The sequence below is a fragment of the Hibiscus syriacus genome, unplaced genomic scaffold (assembly GCF_006381635.1).
Source record: "Hibiscus syriacus cultivar Baekdansim isolate YM2019G1 unplaced genomic scaffold, ASM638163v2 tig00110213_pilon, whole genome shotgun sequence".
Taxonomy (NCBI): Eukaryota; Viridiplantae; Streptophyta; class Magnoliopsida; order Malvales; family Malvaceae; genus Hibiscus; species Hibiscus syriacus.
The window spans coordinates 2163879-2181402 of record NW_024062630.1 but is presented as its reverse complement, the minus strand read 5'-3'; the positions used below and the strand labels follow the sequence as shown (position 1 = coordinate 2181402).

Genomic DNA, 17524 nt, shown 5'->3' with positions numbered 1-17524 from the left:
AAAAAAAGTTTACAATTTCTCTAAGGATCGTTGAATGAGTAAAAATAAATTGTTGAAATTATCTTTCTATTTTTTCTTTAAAATATATTCTCATTTCTTACTAAAAAAATAAAAAATAGACAATAAATATATGAGTTAGGATCCGTTCAAAATTAAGATTGATAGTAGAAAATGAGAATATATTTTAAAGAAAAAATAGAAAGATAATTTCAATGAGAATATATTTTGAAGAAAAAATAAAAAGATAATTTTAATAATTTATTTTTACTCATTCAATAACCCTAAAAGAAATTGTAAACTATTTTTTTTTAAGATCAATACAAAATTTACCGTTTACAGATATATTAGTCACTTTCGTTAAAAAATATAAGATTTAGTCACTTTCATTTTTATTTAATTAAGATGTAATTACTGAGAGTTAACTGTCGTTAGACTTTTAACGAATTATTGACGGGCAGAATGAATATATAAAATTAAAAAGGATAAATTACACAAATAATCACTAATATTTGAGTAAATTTTTGTTTTCCCCACTAAAGTTTCAAAAGTAACAAAGTGGTCGAGATCATTTTACAATATATGTCCGAGAATGATCCGAATCGATACTAAATCTCACCGGCACAAAAGGAAGCAGTCGAAGCATTTTCATTTATATAATTCGGTATATGAAGATTAATTCAAAGCCATTTTAATTTTCAATTCTCGTATATGCATCCATAAATGGATCTCTAGTGCTGATCAGTCAGTTTGCATCGGCTTCGGACAGGCGTTCGGCTTTACTCCAAAGAGAGACAATTGCAACACCATTGTGGACTGGTGCATTGCGATGCTTGCACATGAAGCTGAGTTACCTTTTAATTTGGTTAGTGCCGATGATGTTGACAAACACAAATTAGCTTACATTGGCATTAAATTGACGTCTTGAACAGTTCGTGCCAAAGATTCCTAATTTTCATTTTGAACAATCATCTCACATGTAATTCCACTTAATAATTCTTGTATATACGACGTGCTTTTTTATGTTAGTTGCTATAAATATAAGCACAGCATAAATTAAACATGTATTTTCAAGAAGAGAAATTGGATTATCGAAATTCCTCCAATTTTAAACTTATAGAATAATAAAATTACTATTCCATCCGATTATATAAAAGTAAAGCCATATATGTAATTATTATATGAAAATTGAAGGAACATAACTGTATTCATACAAGCAATAGGTAAAAAAAGATGCGGAAAATAGTCTCACCGCTAACATATATTTCCATCACTTGGGGTCGTGGAATCAAGTCTCACGGAAGGCATTTCATAATTCGGAGGTCTCCTACAGACGCTGCTCTCAACCTGGCGTTGGGAGCAGCCTATTATTCTACCTCTCCCTTACCCCCATTACATATGGGAATAAGGGTCAGCTAATTTTTTGTGGTGGGAATCATATGCTTCACTGCCTCCAAACTCTTCAATCTTGAAATTCACACACTTTTTTCGAATATTTTACTTTCAGTCACTATTTTTTAAAAGAAATTGTATAAGGTATGTTGATAGTTAGGTGTATTTTCCGAACGAGCCGATCATGAGTTGAGTAATTTTTTGCTAGTTAAGTTCACTAAAATCTTTATCTTAATTTTTAACTATACGTAAAATCTAGTAAATCAATAATTAGTAATTAATATTTTAGTATCTTCTAGTTGTTTATTATAAAATTAATAAATTAGTAGTAATTATTTATCAACAACTTAACGTCTTTATTATTATCTATTAGTAAATTAGTGATTATTAATTATTAATTAGACTTTTTTTTAATAGAATGATCTTTTGAGATAACTACTAAAAAATTATATAAAAAAATAATAATCAACTTCTTGCGAACTTATTGAGTTAAGTTGGATCTTGTTCGACTCAACTCGTTAAAGACTCAAGTCAAGCTCGAATAAAATTAATCTGAATCAGACGTTGATCAAATTTTAATTAAGTTAAATTCGAACAACTCATAAACTATTCAAGTCATTAAGTATCACGGTTGATAATGTCTTCTCCACAACTCATAAACTATTCAATATGTGTGTGTGGGTGGTTTTTTTTAATAATATATATATATATATGTTTTCTATCTCTTCACTTTTTAAATTTTATTTCTATTCTACCAAGTAAAGCCTTAGTTCCATATTGTAATTAGCCCATTTGTAATCTTTGTGCTTTTCAAATCTTGATCACAACTCACATAATAGTTGTTAAATTTATTCAATCAAATTATACAAAAGGAGCCGACTGTATTTGAGTTTTTATAATCTTTTTTTTAAATACATAATATAATGTTTTTGTTTTGATTTTATTCGAGAATTGAATTTAATAAAACGGGCCTGACAAAATTGAGATGTTACATTAGTCATTTACAATGCTTATGCTTTTCGAATCTTGGAAATTTTGATCATGACCCAAATAATGGTTGTTAAATTTATTAAGTTAAATTATACTATTAGTTATTGTAATATGAGTGTTGTAAATTTAGTTTTTGTTCTGTTTTAACTATTTTAAGTCTATAATTCAATCACAATGTTGTTGTATTATTTGGACCAGGACTAAAATTTTAAAATTAAATCCAATATATATGCATAACATCGGGACTAATGAGAGAATTTGACCAAACCAAATTATGTGAAACTTAAGTAGAGAGACCAAAAACCATAAATAGACCAACTTAAATTATATAGAAGAAGTTTAAGTAATATATATATTTCCCAATGAACCGAAGCTGTTACAAAATATAAACAGCACATTGTCGTCAAAAATCTAACTTGATTACTTCACCCTACATGATGGAACACGCATGAACGTTATCATCGCTGAAGAAAGTTGCGAACTTCTCCTCGGGGGCGTTGGAAGAAGGTCCCGGGTAGGCTTGCGCCACGTTCCGAACATATCCCGCCGGTGCCCTTTTGTCATACGCCCCCGTTGCATACGGATATAAGGCCACATGCTGTGGGATATAAGGCCAGAACTCTGCCCTCTTCCCCGTGCTCTTCACCCTCTTCAACACCCTGTTTGGATCCACGTTCCCGGTCACCGTTACCCGGTTTTGTTTCCGGATTACTTCGACAGTTTTAACACCTGTTTGTGTGCATACAGGGAAACATGTTAACAACATACAAGATCTTAATGATGTTATAAAAAAAAAGGGGAGGGGGTTGGATTAATTGGACCTTTCATGTTGGTGACAGCATTTCTGACTCTTCTTTCACAGCCATCACAGTCCATTTTAACCTTGATTTCAACTGTCTGGGAAATTTTGAATGAGTTAGTAGGAAAGTGGAGTTTTGAAGTTTTTATTCAAAGAAGAAGAAGAAGAAAAAAGGTACCTGCATTGGCTTGCGTTTGCTCCTCCTTTCGGAGACAGTGCAAAAGTTTGAAATATAATCGAGAGCTCCCATGTTTGTTGCAGAAAGCTAGTAGGTACACAACAGAGAGTTGAGAGAGAGAAAAGAAAAGGAAAACCAAAGGAATATAGACAGTGGACGTGATAATGGGACTTTGAGACTTGGTATTTATACAGAAAATGAATTGTAAATTCTTTTTTTTTTAAATAAAGGAAACAGTAGATATTTACAACCTCTCGTCTCCGGGAATGGACCGATGGGGAGGACGGCAATCGGCCCTTGACATTTTCAAATTCTACTATATTTTAGATTTTCATTTGTATTTTCTAATAATAATTTATTTTTACTCCTGAAATTTTATTAATTTAGTTATCTCTAAAAAATTTATCCGTTAACTCTTTAACATAAAATCATGTGTTCCTGGTGCTCATCTCATCTCATCTGACATGTCTAAGCTTGAAAAAGATTAGATCCAGAAGATAATGCTGGTTATGGTTAGCATGAAAAATAATATAAAAAAGGAAGAAAAGGTTATCACATAAACCATACTTTATCTGTCTATGAATCTTTATAATCATAAATATTAAACATGGCCTGTGGTTTGGGTTTGAATTATTAATAAAATAACGAAAATAATGTAATTTGGTTGATTCCATATTAATATTTTTGCTTGAAATTTAAAAAAGCATTCATTCCACTCTAGGGAATGGGCTCAATCATTGGTGGGTGAAAATGATTTATTCATAATTGTGTGTATTGAGCAAACACTTGCATTCAATAACAAGTTCAAATCATGTAAAAAAAGTTTATTATCCAGGAGATAAAATCGAGTCATACTCCTAAACTTATGGAAACCTCTGGTATTCTTCTACACACAAATTACTACCAAGAGAACTTCATGAATGTTATTCATTTTGGATTGCAATATAAAAATTCTTTAGAGGAAGGGGAAGGATGGGCATTTGCAGGTCAAAATGGAAAAAAATAGTTTTTTTTGTTGACACTAGTAATCTGATGATTGGTGAATGAGAAAAGGGAAAGTGAAGATGCCCCAAGCTTACAGTAGTCTAATATACGGCTAAGGAAATGCGTTATCGAAAATGTTAATGTTTTTTTAACATTTTTGGTAAAGCGCTACCTAAAACATTATTTTTCCTACCGAAAATGTTAATTTCGCTACCTAATTTCCGGTAGAAAAATCGGTAATAAAAATAACATTTTAAATAACGCTTAATATTAATATTTTCAGTAAAAAAATAATATTTTAAATAACCCTTTACCGAAAATATTAAAATATATTAACATTTTCGATGATATTTTTCCTTAACCGTATATTAATTTTAACGTAACTTATACATTCCCAACAATGCGCCTTTTTCTTAACCATGAAATTCAATGCGCCCTTTTTCAGTAGCAAATGCTTTTTAGTTTGGCCCAGATGCACCTTCTGCTACCTCCTCTACGTGTTCATGTCCAAGCCACACGATTCAATTCCAGGGTTTTTTTAAGGAAACACAATTTAGAAAAACAAATATATTTAGAGAATTAGATCACAATAAATAATAATGGGTAAAACTATCTACAACTGTTAAAGATTTCATTAAGCATCAATTTGTGAATTAAGCCTAAGTTGAATAAAAAAGAGTGTTCCCATCCAAATTCCTTCCATTTTGAAAGGATAAGATTTGACAAAATAAGTAGAAAGAAACCTTTTCATTCTCTCTTTATATTCCTTTCAACCCAAGTAACCAAAACAAAAAGGAATCAAAGAAAGAAAGAAATACCAAAATTTCTTTCCATTCCTATACAAAGCTACAATACATAATCGTCTTGTGTTATTTTTATTATAATAAATTTTGAGAGATTTGTATATCATTTACACAGACAAGCATGGAAACCGTACACCAGGCTGAGGAATTTCACTACTTGTCCCTCAATTTATACTCACAGCATTTAATCCAACACATTTTTGTTTCTTTCAAAATGTAGCTTTTGAGTTCGCTTAAATGTTCCAACAAAAACAAGGAATTTCTGAAATGCATGAATGAAATGCAAACAAAATGGCTCCTCAGTTATACTATCTTAAGTTTCTAACCACGTAAACCATTCCAAAAGGCTGCTGCAGTTGTCACCTTCTTACCAGGAAGTTGAACCTCCAATACCTGTTTCAGGACCAGTAAATCGATAAGAAACTAGAAAATAAAATAAAAAAGCGCATTCGTTCTCTTTTTGGTTGTAGGATATGGTTTAAGCTTTAGGATAAGAATAAAGGCTTCTTGGTAAATAAAACATAGCCAACAATACACATAAACATCCATTGAAAAAACCAGAAACACAGAATTTTCATGCACCTCAAGAGTAGTATGTCCTCCACAGGGAAACACCAATGCATCATCAACGAAAGTAATGTCATTTACATCATTGCCCTGAATTTTATCATCAGGCCCTACTCTTGTAGTGATGATTTTAAGTTCCAGGGTATTATGGTTGCTACTTTTGTCGTCAACAACTAAAACTTTAGCTCGGGTTCCTGGCCAACCTGCAAATGCACGAACCTAAACAGGTTGCATGTCATGACTGTATTCTCAGATTCAGAGAAAATGGAAGAGAAGCCAACCTTATTATGTAGAACTAAAGCTTCTTCGTCAAAGGATAGCCAAGATTCTTCTGGACTTATCTGCTTATATTAGGGGAAAAAATAGGCAAAACTATGTACTCGTTAAAGGCCCACTGATAGAGCCATCAATGCATGATTGAACATATCATTTCACATCGGTTGCTCGTGAACAACAAGCGAAACCAATCAAACTTTAACATAGCAAACCATAAGCTCCATCGTGCAGACTGTAGGCATTGTCTGGTATCAAAGTATTCATTCAATTTTAGATGCAAAAACTGAATATACACAGAATGTAATAAATAGCACCAAGTATTTGGAAGCACACCAATAAATTTTTAAAAATTGCAAACCAACATTTATAAACATACAGAAACTACCCATGCCATTAGTGAGTAGAAATCATGTGGAAATGTATAATGTAGATGCACCAAAGAGGCAACAATATTCAAATAATTCATATGAACGATACTTGGAGAACAGATAAAGAAATTAAAGAGAATGGAACCCTTGCCTTCGGAGCCAAGGTAACTTTAGAATCATCTTGAGGTTCTGCATTCACTTTAGCAGATCCATCGAATATGGAAGGAAGTTTGTGTACAAGAAGTTTAGAACATGCATAACTTAAAGATGAGACAATTCTCCTCGAGAGGAAATTAAATATAACAAGGTAAAGGAAGGTAACTGCAGTAAATAGTCTATTAGAATCTATGCACTAAGTACAGTGCCTATCCAGGACAAAGAATCTATGAGAATTATGATTCAGTGACAAGAAAGCAGGTCTTATAGTTTTATCGTTTAGGTCTCATAAACTCATTCCTGAGACTAATCACTAATATATGCCGCAAAAGGATATGAGCATGGCAAATGAAAGCAGTCTATGCCCTAAGAACAACACAATTTATGTGGAAAAATATAGAGCATGGCTGTTAAGGGAATTGTATGAGCCCTTTTAAAAATAAAAATAGATGGAAGAGTTAGACTGATTCAAAAATCTTGATGATACTATCTACATTCAATAATTCATGCAAGCTGTTTGAGGAATAGTAGATAAACTGCAAGTGTGTTTTGGGTATGAAGCAGAACAAGATGTGCGAAATTTAGGGAAGACAATAGGAGCACTTTCAGAAAATAGTAATGCTAGAAGATCTGGTGCCTGCATGTAAATCATATAAGCATTCATCAAATTAATTAATATATGAGGTTATATATTGTAAATAGTGCAGGAGGCAAAATGTCAATTTTGTAAGTTAGAACTGAAAAAATGACAGAGGCAAGAAAAGGTAAATAAGTATAATAGATGAAAGAAAAGTCCATTTATCATGGTAAAACTTGATCAAATGCATATTGTTCACAGCACCTGGTTCTGGAGCAATTTGAAAATTTACAAAGGTAAATATTAATTAACTGGCCATTTTATGACAGTCTGAATCAGCAATTACTGATTTAGGAATTACTTCGAAAAATAAATATCCTTACTTTAATTTGGTCATCAACTTCGACTTTCTCTCGGGCAATGACAGGTCCAGCATCTAAGGCACGTATAGTAAATACTAACGAGACTCCTGTCTCTTTAACGCCATCCTAATGAAGAAACTGAATGGTTGTATATCATAGGAGAATTGTAAAAGCAGTCATAATTAAAATGAAATTTATAGCAAGGAGGAACCTGAAGTGCTCTTTGAACAGGAGCAGCACCACGGTACAATGGCAGTAGACTTGGGTGTATGTTGACTGTTCCTGAGAAGACAGAAGGACGTATTGCAACTTCTGAATTAAGATAGCATACCCTTTACCATTGTTCTTAATACCAAAAATATTTTGCAAATGCAAATTTACCCATTCTATTTCTCCTAATGGGTAACTATGCACAATTTTAGGCCTAGATTTTATTTTTATTGAAGTGGTTCATGATAAAACGAGGGATCCTATAATAAAAACACTACATGAAAATTCTTAAGAATTGTACTTTCCTCCTTTTCACCTATCCTTATGTTGCTAGAAAAATTGAAAAGCAGTAAGGATCAAAAGATGAAAACTGAAAATGATTTGAAATACCTTAGGGATATTAATCCTTAGCTGTTTAACAATCTAACAACACATAGTTTGTAAATATAAGACTCCAACTACAATGACAAACCTCTCTGCCAAGGGGTAGATGCTTCACAAACTTAAGTCAACAAAACAAGCAATCATCTTTCAGGAAAGGAACTATAAGTCTAGCATTTGGTGAAAAGCTGAATCTGTAAAGATCACATTATAAAGATCAACTTACCATTATAAGTTGCAAGAAAAAAAAATAGTTGCAGTGTTTGTTGACTTGAGAGCAAACATTAGGTAAGCACAAACATAGACATGACAAAGAAGCAGAAACAAAAAAACTCCAAATCCGTTAACAAAAACTTGGTGGGTAAAATATTCCCATATGCTGTTATAATGCAGAGTTCAGGCTGTAAATATCTTAAATTGGACAAGAAGGTCTCCTATATAAAGTAGAAAAAAATACTTCTTATAAGCAGGTTAGGAAAGTTATTGGCTTTTATATAGTACTATATCTCACAAAGTAGAAATACTTCTAGCCTAAGTTCAAGATTATTAGAAGAAGATGGCAGTAAAATTAGGCTCAATTTTGAAGATTTGTTTCAGACCAATCAATTGAACACATTATCATGCAGTTTCAGATTTTTCATAAGAACTAACGAATGTCTTAATTTTCCAAATTATACTGAATGGGAGCGCTGAAAGAAAACTACCTCTCCAGCACATTCAGGTGTGAAAATGAGATCAGAAGGAAAGCCTCTATCAAGAGCATACTGAGCTACTAGTGAAGGCATGTAACACCCCAATTTAGGGGGCTAAAATTAAAAAATTATAAAGTAGTTGATTTAATTTGGTATTTTGAAAGAAACAGTGGATTAAATTGCAAAATTTTAAAGTTGACAGACTATTTTATGAAGTGTAGGAAGTTCAGTGGCTAAACTCTTGGTTTAACCATTTTTAATTATGAGATGATATAAACTCCCAATTTCCCGTATGTTTCTGGAAATTTTTCCAGTTTTCCCTCTCCCCTCAACCTCTCTTTCAACTCCGATCTACTCGCCGTTCAACCTCCGATCGACGAGCCGAAACCACAATCGTGTTCGTTGTCGAGCGAGGAACAAAACCCCTCAAAGATTTTGTCGTGAATCGTCGCCGTTCGTAGTTAATTTCAGTCGGAAGTATCGTCGGTAATAACTCAATTTCAATTGGTTTTTCGTCGATTCACGACGATCCGAGCATCAGTTTACGACACCTCCCGCACCATCGTGTTCCTTACATAGTTCCTAGTCTGCCGGTGTCATCCTTGGTCTCCGTCGACGGCGGAGCGTGAGGAGGTGAAGCGGCCAAAGTTTCCGATTTGTTGAAATCGAGCTCTCCGCCGTTCAAAATTGTGAACCGAGATTTGTAAGTATCTCGAAATCGCTCAAAATAATTTTTATGAATTTTTCAGGGAATTTAGCACTGTTCACGCGCTGCCACTGCGCGTGGGGAAGGAAAAAGTGACCGGTTTGACCGGTCACAATCCGACCCGACCCATTGATCGTTGACCGACATTGACCACTGTTGACCAAAACTTTGACAGGCTTTGACCGGGCATTAAACGACCTTTGACTTTGATCGTGTATACCTATCCTGACATTTTTCAACGTTCCAAATCCGATTCAGCAGTTCGTTTTTCAAAATTCGAATCCGAATGCCTCAAAATTGTTGGTCAAACCCGTTGACTTTGATTTTAACTGAAAATTCCAAATTTCTGAAAAGTCATATTTTATGCTTTCGACGTCCTGAATCCGAATCCGAAGTCCGTTTCACCAAATTCGAACCTGGTAAGCTATTTTTCACTGATTTATCACCCAATTTGATCCGTTTATCGTAATTAAGCTCCGTTTCTGATATAATTTATGTTGATATGTATCTGAGGAATTATTGGAAGTTGAATTGAAGATCAAAGGCGTTCGAATGGAATTTTTATAGTCAATCAGTATTGCACGAAAATCGAGGTAATATTTTACTACCTCTTTATGCTTTATAGAACATGTTGGTATTGGTAAATGCATGAATGGAAATGTTTGGTCTCATATATGTAATTAATGAAGATCTACACTATATACGAATACGGTAGAAAGTAGGTAACTGAATATGGCTCAGATGACTATTATAAGAAATTGAAGGACAGTTGGAATTAAATTACAAGTTCTGGAATTAAGTGATAAAAGAATCAACCATAGATATGTAGATTATAATTTATCTCATTAAAGGTACTTAGATGATAAATTATGAGAATATTTCGATTAGGTAAAATTACGAAATTACACTTATGTTGAAAAATGACAAGAATTGTCCATGGAAGTGGATTAATAAATCTGAAAAGAATTACTGATATGCTAAAACTATTGATGTGCATAAGAAATATTAGTTTTACTTGGAAATTATGAATAACCGGTTGTTTATGCTAGATACTAGAAGTCTTTTAAGGAATCATTTCAAGATCAACGAATGTTCGAGGAAGCAATTAATCATAGGATCTCTATATTATATTATTTTCGTTAAGAGCTAATATCAAAATTATCTAGTTAAGAAATTACGAAAATGTCATTGAGAGGTAAAATAGTCAGAGTTGACCCTGAAGGAGAAAGTACTTTGAGGATTTGCACTTAACTCGATTAAGTACGAATTTAATTATTAAGATCCTGTATTTGTAAAGAAAAATTCAAGATTTTTCGTTTGTAAAATCCAAGAAGGCACTTGACCCGAAAATATCCGAGTTATGAGTAAATACCTAAAGAACAATTTATCGGAGGGTGTTCTTTTATCAGAATTGTTCGAAAGGACTGGAATAGATGATAAATTGGAATTAAATAATAAGACCGGATGAAGGGAAAAAATTGAAGTACCGTAAATCTGAAAAGTTACATGATTTTTGGGAACACACTAGATAACCTATTTTGATCTCCTGAACCTAGACATCTGAAATATTTCCATCTGAACTGAATATTATATGTTACTACCTGAAATATCAATAGGACCTCAGCTCAGCTAAAGAAATCTATAGATATTTGAACCAATAAGAAAATATATGTTTATATGTATCTGCACGTTCTTCAGCATCATCTGATAGTTCTGTATTACGTCGAAACTCACTCTATTTCTCACCTTTTCAGGTTAAAAGAATTGTACCAGTGCATCTATCGACTTCAGTAAGGGAGTTCTTCCGGCGTTGTTGCAGAGTATGGTACATGTGATTAGGGGACATGTAATTGTGTTTTGACTTATATACGAGTCTGGAAATCTGTTTTATTTTTAAATAGTGACAACTGATTTTATAAGTTACACGTTTCAATAAAAGTTTTAAATTTTTCGCTATCTTTACAGTTTGTCGCTCCGGTGGCCCTAATGTGACTTCTCGAAACGGATCTGATTACCCACATCGGTCTGGGTTACAAGGCATCATCTTTCTGCCCGTCTCTTCTAGAAGGTGGCTGAGTAACAAAAGCTGCAATCTACATAAATTACAATTTAAACAATGACTATCAACGAAAAATGATAAAACTATGTCTCAAAAAGCACAAGTATTAATTTCTTTCTTCAGTCAATGCATATACCAAATGATTCAAGGTACAATGCCAAGAAAACCAGTAAAGTTTCAATTCGCACACAATTTGGGTTTTAATGATATTGGCTATCGGAACCATTTCCTGGAAAATACCAAATATTTGGGGATACTAATTGACAGGCTGACTCCCACTTTTCAAATCAAATTATCAAGTACATGAATCGTCGCATCAATTAAAACACAACCGGCAACTGTGAAGCCTAAAACCATCAATTTTAGCTAATTATCAATGAGCATTGTCTCCAATGGGGAACATACTTTCAACAACTAACAATAACCCATTATCAAAGAGCTTGTAAAAGACAAAATTAAGGTAAAAGCTTCAAACTTGCTTTTCCTCTGCAGTACCTCAAAAGAAGAACTTGGTGCAGCAGAAGCATTGAAGAGATCATCAAGCACTGTTGCAGTTACCTTAAAAAAAGAATCCACTGTTTAAAAAACAAAACAAAACAACATCGGAAAATATATTTAAACATCTAATGAACTTTTTATTCCTAAGTAGTTTGAAGTACCTGAGGGGAACCCAAGAAGACAAGTGACTTTTTCTTGAAAGTAATAGAAGCAGAAGCAGCAGCAGAAGAAGAAGAAGAAGAAGAAGGTGCTACAGATAACGATGCTGCTGCATTGATGCAGATGAAACGACGCAGCATTGAGGGTGAATGCATATCTATCTTCTATTCTTCTCTTTGTTCCTTTTCCTCTGCTACTTAACTACGACTTACCCGATCAGGCTGGTAACCCGGTCCGGACAAAGGCAAATTGTGATATCTGATAAAACGACACCGCTTCAACATCGCCAAAATTCCTAATATAATACTGTAATAATAGGATAGTCTACAAACCATGGTCGTCAAATTTATATTGAATTTTTATTTTAGTCATTAATGTTTCAACAATTATGTTATAATTACTCGAGTTATAAAAACTAATAAAATAATCACTGCATTGCAAATATTTATTAGGGTAAACTACATATTTAAATTATTACTTTTGTTATATTTTGGTACGTAGATTTTATTTTTTAAAATTATTTTCAACGTTTAGTTTAGGTTTTATTTTGGTACATGTCGTTATAAGATAATATCACATCATCATTGAAAAAATGTCAAGTTAGTAATTCTGTTATTTTTTTAATGATAGATATCAAATTGAAACCTAAACCAAAACATTATGTATAATTTTCAACAAAAAAATAAAGATTAAGTACTAATGCGAAACAAAAGTAATAGTTTAAATACTAAACATGTAATTTTTCTTATTTATTAAATTGATATGTAATAAATTAATAAAAGATTAACATATAATTTAACCCTTAAATTATAATGAAAATATCATTTTAGTTTTTTAATAAAAAATTTAAACTATGGTTCTAAAGAACTTTAAGATTATTTTTTAAAGCGTATAAATATAATTTTATATACAAGTACTCGATGAGTCATTGGAGACAATACATATACATGTGTATCATCATTGTCGCTGTTCGATTAATATGTGCAATTATGTAGGGGTGGATGTAATATCTTATATTAAGGGAGATAAATTTATAAAATTTTAGAGACGAAAATAAATTATCACTGAAAAATACAACAAAGTAAATCTAAAATATTTGATATTTTAAAAATTTTAGAGGATGATTACCCTCAGTCATCCCTTCAACATGTACAACGCATTATTTATTTTTGAATAAAATTTGTATTATCACTTATCCATTTTTTTTCCATTTTAGTTATGAGTGATGTGAACGTGAGAAAAACCATTAATGACTTATTACATAGACAAAAATAAAATTATATGAAAGTGTTTTCTTTCTATGCAGCAGAAATGAATACTATTTTTGCATAAAGAAATGAATACTATTATTACAAATATTTTTTTTTTGGAAAATTATTTTTAGTAAAAATACATTATTTTGATAAATTTCCTACAGCGAGAATGCCTTAAAAGTTGGGTAACTGATTGTATAGTTTACTTTAATTAATTTTATAGTCTTATAAAATTAATTTGTTTCACAGATGAATTAATTGAAGTAATTATTTTTATAATATTTTCAAAAATAATATTAAAATATATAAAAATGTGTAAAGAAACTTTAAATAGTTTACTCTTAAATTATGTTTGGTTTTATTTTTTTAGATTTTCACAGAATTTTAAGATTTTTAATGATATTTTTAGAGTTGTGATATTTTAATTATAATTTATAAATTAAATTAGATATTAGTTTTTGTGAAGAGGTTGATATAACGAACATAAATATGTTATTATTCTTCGATAATTTTAAGGATTAAAATATAATTTTTAAAAGTTAAGTGATCGAAATAAAAACTTATTCAAACTTTAATTAATATTGATGTAATTCACCTAAGATAATACCCCAATCTGTTCTTGTTTCCCCTCCTCGTCAAAACCATATGGCGGACAAATCCCCCAATATCAAAAAAAATATTCTTGAAAGAAAAAATGGAGATGAGTTTAACCCACATAGCCAAACCACCACCATGTATTGTGAACAAAAGTTTTTTGCTTCCAAATAAAAGAAGAGGGAAAACCATTTGTATTAAGGCTTCAAGGAGTTCATTTCCAAAAGCAACCGTATCCAGCAACTGGGATGTCTCTGGTGTATCCCCTCTTACTTCAGCTCCAGCTTGGCTTCCTAGATTCGAAGAGCTTGACACCACCAACATGCTTCTTCGTCAAAGGATTATCTTTTGGGTTCTCAGGTTTTATTTTCTCCTTTTGAATGTGTGGTTTATTTTTTCAAGTTCTTAGACTTTGTTTTTAGCTTATATGTCAATTGGGATACTGGGTTCGGTTTAAGGGTTTAATATTTTTCAAATTTGTTTGTTTTTATTGCCATTTTTTATCTGTAATTTCAATCTCTCCTTTTAGTTTTATAATTCAGTTTGGAATGGGTTGTTTATTAATATCTATTTGTACTTTCAAATTTGTTTGTTGTTGGTCAAAGATTGACATTCTCTTGGTGATTATTTGGGTTTGAAGTTTCTTAGATTTGAACCCGTTTTTTAATTTTATTTCATTGATATTGAATAGGTGGATGACATGACAGCAGATTTGATTATAAGTCAGCTGTTACTTCTAGATGCTGAAGACTCCGAGAATGACATCAAATTGTTCATCAATTCACCCGGTGGCTCTGTCACTGCTGGTATGTCTATTGGTTTTCTTCCATATGCTTGATTCCTTGCTTCTCTTCTCTATCGGTTGCCTTTATTCATAAGCATTGGATTGGCCTTTGGAATTTAAGGAACTGTTTCGAAACAGTCTATGCTTTAGAGAATTGTTTTTAGTCAACAGAAAGGCTAACTTCTAAAGTTCTTAGCTTGGCTAGCTTCTTCAAAGTAATTATATGGTTAGCAAATGGCCTTGATCAGTGTTGTTGAATCGGATGCAAGAGGTATTCACATAGGCTATGCAAACAGTTTACGTGTATATTAACTTTCCCTCGTTGATTGATGCATGTAGGAATGGGAATATATGATGCCATGAAGATGTGTAAAGCAGATGCTTCAACTATTTGCTTGGGACTTGCTGCATCAATGGGTGCATTTCTTCTGGCTACCGGTACAAAAGGGAAGAGGTTCTGCATGCCCAATTCAAGAGTGATGATTCATCAACCCCTTGGAACCGCTGGAGGCAAGGTAAGTGTGTGATGCTCTGCATTATTTTATGAACATTGATCCTCTGAGATAAGATTTATATCTTTGCTTCAAGGACTCTTGGGCACTATCAACTTCATTGTCTGTTTTCATTATTAAATGTCATGATAATGTTCAAATTGTTAGCTTAAAGTTTTATTTAATTGTTGATTGTTTTCATTATTAAACTTGAAATGCTTGCTTTCCAATTTGAACCTTCAAATTTTCTTTGGTTGATCTTCTATGATCAAGGCTGAAATTGCAATCATCACGTGTGTGTGTGTATGTGTATTCAAATGTGATTCAGAACTGAATTCTTATCCCCCTTGCTTCCCGAGAAAATATTAGTGCTTGAAGGGAGCCATTAAAATCAAAGAATGCTATGAGTCAGAAGCTAACTATGTAGATCACTATTCATGATTTGGATGTGTCTTTCATCATTATATATAATGTACATTGCTTTTTTAAATGTTTCCATGGCTAATTCTTCAGAAGCAGTTTGTATTGTTCAATTAAACTTTCTTGAAAGATGAAATGATGTTAACCATACGGAAAATGGAGTTTTTAATTGAAAAAAGATGGAGCTTGGTATAAATTTTTATACTTAATAGAACAAGTCTGACTTGAGCTCTACTAGTAATTTGTCTTGCTCGTTTAATTGGATGTTGCTTTAGAAGGATAGAATTGTCTGTAGCAAGTTAATTTCTGGTTGTTTCTGTTATCTACACTAGACCGTTTCATATATGATTCCAGGCAACAGAGATGAGCATACGAATAAGGGAAATGGTGTACCATAAGGTTAAGCTGAATAAGATCTTATCAAGAGTTACAGGAAAGCCTGAAGAACAGGTTTGATTGCCTTCCAACATTCCTTTATCATCTGTTTTCCCCCTTACACTTTTGCATTTGTTTTAGTATTCGAGTCATCTTGTTTTTACTATCCACTATGTTGCAGATTGAAATAGATACAGACCGGGATAATTTCATGAATCCTTGGGAAGCCAAGGAATATGGTTTAGTCGACGGAGTAATAGATGATGGCAAGCCAGGGCTAGTAGCTCCGATTGCTGATGCAACACCACCACCGAAAACCCGGGTGTGGGATTTGTGGAAAGTGGAAGGGAGCAGGAAAGCCAAGAAGAATTTGCCTACGGAACACAAAATGCTGCAGAATGGATATACAGGAGGTGAAGCAAGTGATGAGGGAAGAGACACAGAGCAGGAAAAGAGAGAAGCTGCTCCTTTGTGATGATTTGAGAGATAACTGTTGTTTCTCTCACTAAGCTTTTGACTATGTAAGATTACATCATTTTTCCCCTCGAAAATCACAAAAAGGAACACATGTTACCTACATTTATATTGGACCTCGTTGTGTCTCTAAATCTTCAAAGTTTTCTCGAGTTCGACATTGAATTCTTTTTAAACATAATTTATTTCGATTGTAAAATTAAAGTAGTTCTTTTCACATCAAGCAATAATCTTCTGATTTTACTACCAGATGCCATTCCAGAATTATCACTCTCTCTTTGAATAGAATACATATCAATTTCTTCATCATAAATATGTTTTAATATCTTCCTACTTATGAGTGAGCAAAAATTGATTTAAAAAATATTAAACCTTTATACTTAACGTTAAAATGTTCGATTCGACTTGATTTAACTTGTAATGTCATAAACTTGACTCAACTAAAAAAATTCAAATAAAATTTAAGTTACAAAATATGACTCAAATAACTCGAAATTTTTAGTAATTAGTGGATTGATTTTCAAGTTCAAATTAAGTCCCTCAACTCTACATGATATATATGTATAGTTATAAAGACCATTTAAATTGAAATCAAGTAGTATTAGATCATTATAAATATTTACAATTAAATTTAAATATAAACTCAAATAAATCGAGTCAACTCGACTCAATTTTTTTAAAATAAAGTTATAAAATAAGACTTGTCAACGCAACTAACTTGAAAGTTTTTGACTCAAAACTAAATCGAATACTCACCAGTATCCCATTCCTATCACATTCATGTTGCCTTGAAAATCATTAAATTCAATATTAATTCCACTCCCGCACTCATCTATATCGTATTATAGGGTTGCCGGATCCAATATCATAAAAAGAGTTATTTCCTCATCAAAATCAAATCAAATTTATCGACAAGACTATCTTCCTTCACGTTAGATTTGTTGTTGACATCTTTCAGATTCCCATCTGTTCCTACTAG

At 32.3% G+C, this 17524-nt stretch overlaps 3 protein-coding genes across 3 annotated transcripts; 1 reads left to right on the top strand and 2 right to left on the bottom strand.

Annotated features, from left to right (window-relative positions):
• Positions 1 to 2717: 2717 nt before the first annotated feature.
• Positions 2718 to 3495, bottom strand: LOC120113967 (heavy metal-associated isoprenylated plant protein 21-like). The gene is made up of 3 exons (XM_039135018.1): positions 3357 to 3495; positions 3201 to 3276; positions 2718 to 3108 (listed from the first exon to the last, which is right to left on the bottom strand). The coding sequence occupies exons 1-3, from the start codon at positions 3426 to 3428 to the stop codon at positions 2810 to 2812; spliced, it is 447 nt and encodes a 148-aa protein (XP_038990949.1). The 5' UTR covers positions 3429 to 3495; the 3' UTR covers positions 2718 to 2809.
• A 1944-nt stretch (positions 3496 to 5439) lies between these two features.
• LOC120113636 (methionyl-tRNA formyltransferase-like) lies at positions 5440 to 12349 on the bottom strand. The gene is made up of 13 exons (XM_039134721.1): positions 12157 to 12349; positions 11993 to 12055; positions 11484 to 11531; positions 8745 to 8828; positions 8389 to 8474; positions 7976 to 7989; positions 7661 to 7731; positions 7471 to 7575; positions 7114 to 7147; positions 6506 to 6606; positions 5992 to 6051; positions 5726 to 5929; positions 5440 to 5536 (listed from the first exon to the last, which is right to left on the bottom strand). The coding sequence occupies exons 1-13, from the start codon at positions 12307 to 12309 to the stop codon at positions 5465 to 5467; spliced, it is 1095 nt and encodes a 364-aa protein (XP_038990652.1). The 5' UTR covers positions 12310 to 12349; the 3' UTR covers positions 5440 to 5464.
• Positions 12350 to 14043: 1694 nt separating this feature from the next.
• On the top strand, positions 14044 to 16654 carry LOC120113938 (ATP-dependent Clp protease proteolytic subunit 3, chloroplastic-like). The gene is made up of 5 exons (XM_039134997.1): positions 14044 to 14353; positions 14693 to 14807; positions 15125 to 15300; positions 16051 to 16146; positions 16253 to 16654. Exons 1-5 carry the CDS (start codon positions 14102 to 14104, stop codon positions 16544 to 16546), a joined length of 933 nt encoding a protein of 310 aa, XP_038990928.1. The 5' UTR covers positions 14044 to 14101; the 3' UTR covers positions 16547 to 16654.
• Positions 16655 to 17524: the final 870 nt, after the last annotated feature.